The sequence below is a fragment of the Hibiscus syriacus genome, unplaced genomic scaffold (assembly GCF_006381635.1).
Source record: "Hibiscus syriacus cultivar Baekdansim isolate YM2019G1 unplaced genomic scaffold, ASM638163v2 tig00111837_pilon, whole genome shotgun sequence".
In the NCBI taxonomy this organism is placed as follows: domain Eukaryota; kingdom Viridiplantae; phylum Streptophyta; class Magnoliopsida; order Malvales; family Malvaceae; genus Hibiscus; species Hibiscus syriacus.
In genome coordinates, this window is record NW_024063194.1 from 10255780 (window position 1) to 10259294 (window position 3515).

The following is a 3515-nucleotide window of genomic DNA, read 5'->3' on the forward strand; positions in this document are numbered from 1 at the left end:
TCCTTTGTCTTTCTGGTTTGAAATTTCGCGTTTTTTCTTTCATGGGTTGAGTCGAACCCACTGGTAACGTCCTTTCAACGGTTCGTCCTTGACAATATCATAGTTATACCTAAAAACAGTAAACAGAAAGGGAAAAAAGAGATTCTTTTTCAGTTTGAAAATTGAAATTACCGTTTGGTTCCTAAGAAAATTGAAACAGCAGAAAAGAAAGTCTAGGTTTTGAATAGAATGTGCATGAACTTACTTTTCAGCGAACTGTTTTTTAACATTTTTCTCGGCAGCAGCAAAGAATTCTTCAAGTTCAGCTCCAGTTGGCATCTTCCCCACCGTTGATCTACGGCGAGAGTTCGCCTCTGATGGCCTCGACGTTGAATCCAGGTCTTCATGCTCACTCGACGGTGTCGTTTCTCTCCTGCTAGAACTCACCAATGAGACGGAGAAGGGCGAAATGATTTGATAGAAGATGTATATATATATTAATACACACACAAAGAAAGAAAGAGACAATTTCAAATGGAAAATGGAAATTTTAGAAATTGAACCAATCGGCTGCTTTTTGAAATTCAAAATTCAAGGGACGGGACAAAGTAACTTAACTGTAAGTTAAATAGTACTGCTAAAGAGTAGTAATAAATTTTATTCCTAATAATTATACAGACCTTTCTCTGAAGTTTAAATGCGTGGATGCTTCAACTTCAATGCTCTCACCCTGAAAAATTTTGAAAATTCTCGAATTAAGTAACAGCAATTAGAGCGGAAAAAACACGAGATTCCTATGATTCATAAAGAAAAACATTTCAAATTTTTTTAATGAATATATAAATATACCTCCAGATCTGGCAATCGGATAATCCTTTTCTCACTTGATTCCATACTGCTTGAACAGCAAGACATGTCATCATCAGGATCCAAATTAGGGCTCAAACATTGACTTTCGTTCAGTTGACGATGATCCACCAAAATTCTCCGGCTTCTCGACGTCATTGAGGTCGTAGAAGAAGCTACTCTAAATTCTGAATTCCCATCGCCGTTAAACCTTCTGCGTTTCTTCTGAGTTGTTCCGGTTGTCATCATGGCCGGCGTTTGAATTGCGACGTTGGGTAGCTCCATAACTGTAATTTCTCCGTTTTTTCTACACTTTCTCCTCATACCTTATAAGGGGGGAAAAGACTGATCTGTTTGTTAGAGTTGGAGAGCGAGATAGATAACTCGTTTTTTGGTTGGTTTTGAGCTTCGTTTTCTTGTTTTTTCTAGTTTTTGATGAAATGATGATGATGATAAGACAGAGGGGATGGTTTGAACGGTGAGGATTCGATTTGCGGTATTAAAGGGAGGCAGTTGGTGGTCCATTTAACAGCAATGGGGAATCTGTAACGGCGCCGTAACGGGGATCTGGGAAGTGAAAGCGAATGCGCCGAATTTTGACTAATTAGATAATGCCACGCAGCTTGATGCCCTACGACTTGTACTATCATGAGGTAATGTTTGGCAAAATCCGTTTATGTGTAATTATTTTAAGGGTAAAGTAAAGTAATGGTCACTAAACTTTTCTAAAGCTTTCATTTAGGTCCCCAACTTTTAAAACATGCAATACAGTCTCTCAACATTTAGTCTATTTGCAATATGGTCCCCCAACATTTAGTCTATTTGCATTATGGTCCCTGACCGTTTGACACCGTTACACTGCCGTTAGTACGTTTGCAATATGATCACTAAACTTTTCAGGCACATGTATTTAGGTCCCCTAACTTTTAAAACTTGCAACACAATCTTAAATTTCATTTTAAACCCCAAATTCCTTTTCGATCTCAAATTTTCTTTTTCACTTCTCTCTTTTAATTTCTAGCGTAACTTTTTCAGTCGGGGATGTATGAGAAATTCTAATCAAACTTGAATAAGGGTCTATTGAGAGAAGACCCGACCAAGGGGCTATCAGGACCATCAATGATTCAAGGTGTAATGTTAGATACAGGTCATCTCAGGTAAAGCGTAGATGTTCAATGAAATGCTTGTGAGAAAAAATGGGGTTAGAAATACAGAGTTGAAAAATACTACTAAGATGAACTAAGTATCATTGTTGAAAGTCGCCAACAAAGCTGAAATTAGTTTGTATAAATGACATATAATAATTTCTTCGTTTAATCCTTCTGCTTAAAGATTTTTCAACATATGATCAAATATAATGAAATCTCAAACAGTGCATTCACCTCTCAGTCTCTTTCGCAACTCGAAAGGGCATCATGACAGGGTCAAGTAGCTACTCCAAATATACTGCCCTATCATGATGTATTTTGAGTTGTGTGCATGCAGAATTGGAATTGTCTTTTAAAGCTATAATTCAATATAATTCAACTGTAAAGTTTCCAAAACATGTAAAAAAACATTAATTTCTTCACGATATATCAATCTCATAATCAATATGAACTTATTAAAAAAGAATACGAGCTCACGGGACGCCGAAAACCACAGGTCGGATCAATATAATTACCAGTAAACTAGTACCAGCAGTCTCTCGGATTGAGCCTGGCGATTTCACTATGTGGATACTCACAACCAACTCCTTGATTTAAAGAAAAACCAAACAAGAAGATCAAAAAAATTAAGTCTAGGACCCTATTTTACTTATATTCTGATGGTATCTTTCATATAGAGTACTAAAAGTTTTGATTAAGAAGAAAGAAAGAAAATTAGATGGTTTTGGTTCAAAACTAACATTGAATATCCAGATCATTGACATGCAATTCCAGAAACATAAAAATTTCAACAAAAAACACACAATGCGAGCTGAAAATGGGAAAGTGCGAAAGAGGAAAAGCTTACTTCTAGATAGCCCAAAAGAGAAAATAAATACCTTCTTGCAAGTGAGGGGAAAGGCTAAGAAATAAACGCAATCGGTGTTGCGTTCCAGCAATTCTTCCTCCATTTTTTCTTTGTAAATAAAAAGCTGAAAGACAAAGCACTGCTTGGGTTTACAATTTTATATGGCGAAAAATTGAAGAACAAAAACCAAACGAGAGGTGAATGCGTTGTTTACATTTTTTCTTTGTTAGTGACTTTCAACAATGATACTTAGTTCATCTTAGTAGTATTTGTCAACTCTGCATTTCTAACCCCATTTTTTTCTCACAAGCATTTCATCGAACATCTATGCTTCACCTGAGATGACCTATATCTAACATTACACCTTGAATCGTTAATGGTCTCAATAGTCCCTTGGTCGGGTCTTTTCTCAATGGACCCTTATTCAAGTCAACACCTCCACATAATTCAAAGTTAGATTAGAATTTCTCATGCATCCCCGACTGAAAAGTTACGCTGGAAATGAGAAGAGAGAAGCGAAAAAGAAAATTCGAGATCGAAAAGGAATTTGGGGTTTAGAATGAAATTTAGGACCGTATTGCAAGTTTTAAAAGTTCGGGATCCTAAATGCAAGCCCCTAAAAAGTTCAGTGACCATATTACAATCGTACTAATGGTAGTGTAACGGCGTCAAATGGTTTGGGACCATATTGTAAA

The 3515-nt window shown here is 36.5% G+C and overlaps 1 protein-coding gene across 2 annotated transcripts; it reads right to left on the reverse strand.

Annotated features, from left to right (window-relative positions):
- LOC120171867 (cyclin-dependent kinase inhibitor 7-like) lies at positions 1–1282 on the reverse strand. 2 transcript variants are annotated; one of them, XM_039179494.1, is made up of 4 exons: positions 829–1282; positions 660–709; positions 245–412; positions 1–109 (listed from the first exon to the last, which is right to left on the reverse strand). In XM_039179494.1, exons 1-4 carry the CDS (start codon positions 1147–1149, stop codon positions 40–42), a joined length of 609 nt encoding a protein of 202 aa, XP_039035425.1. In that variant the 5' UTR covers positions 1150–1282; the 3' UTR covers positions 1–39. The 2 variants fall into 2 exon arrangements, with proteins under 2 accessions (XP_039035425.1, XP_039035424.1); XM_039179493.1 differs by having other exon boundaries at positions 245–415.
- Positions 1283–3515: the final 2233 nt, after the last annotated feature.

Excerpts from the sequence above, each read along its gene's own strand:
- LOC120171867 (XM_039179493.1), bottom strand. The coding sequence starts at position 1,149 with ATGAGGAGAAAGTGTAGAAAAAACGGAGAAATTACAGTTATGGAGCTA. Across the intron at positions 710-828 it reads TCCGATTGCCAGATCTGGAG|GGTGAGAGCATTGAAGTTGA; the intron begins GTATATTTATAT and ends AAAATTTTTCAG. Across the intron at positions 416-659 it reads CATTTAAACTTCAGAGAAAG|CAGGAGAGAAACGACACCGT; the intron begins GTCTGTATAATT and ends GGTGAGTTCTAG.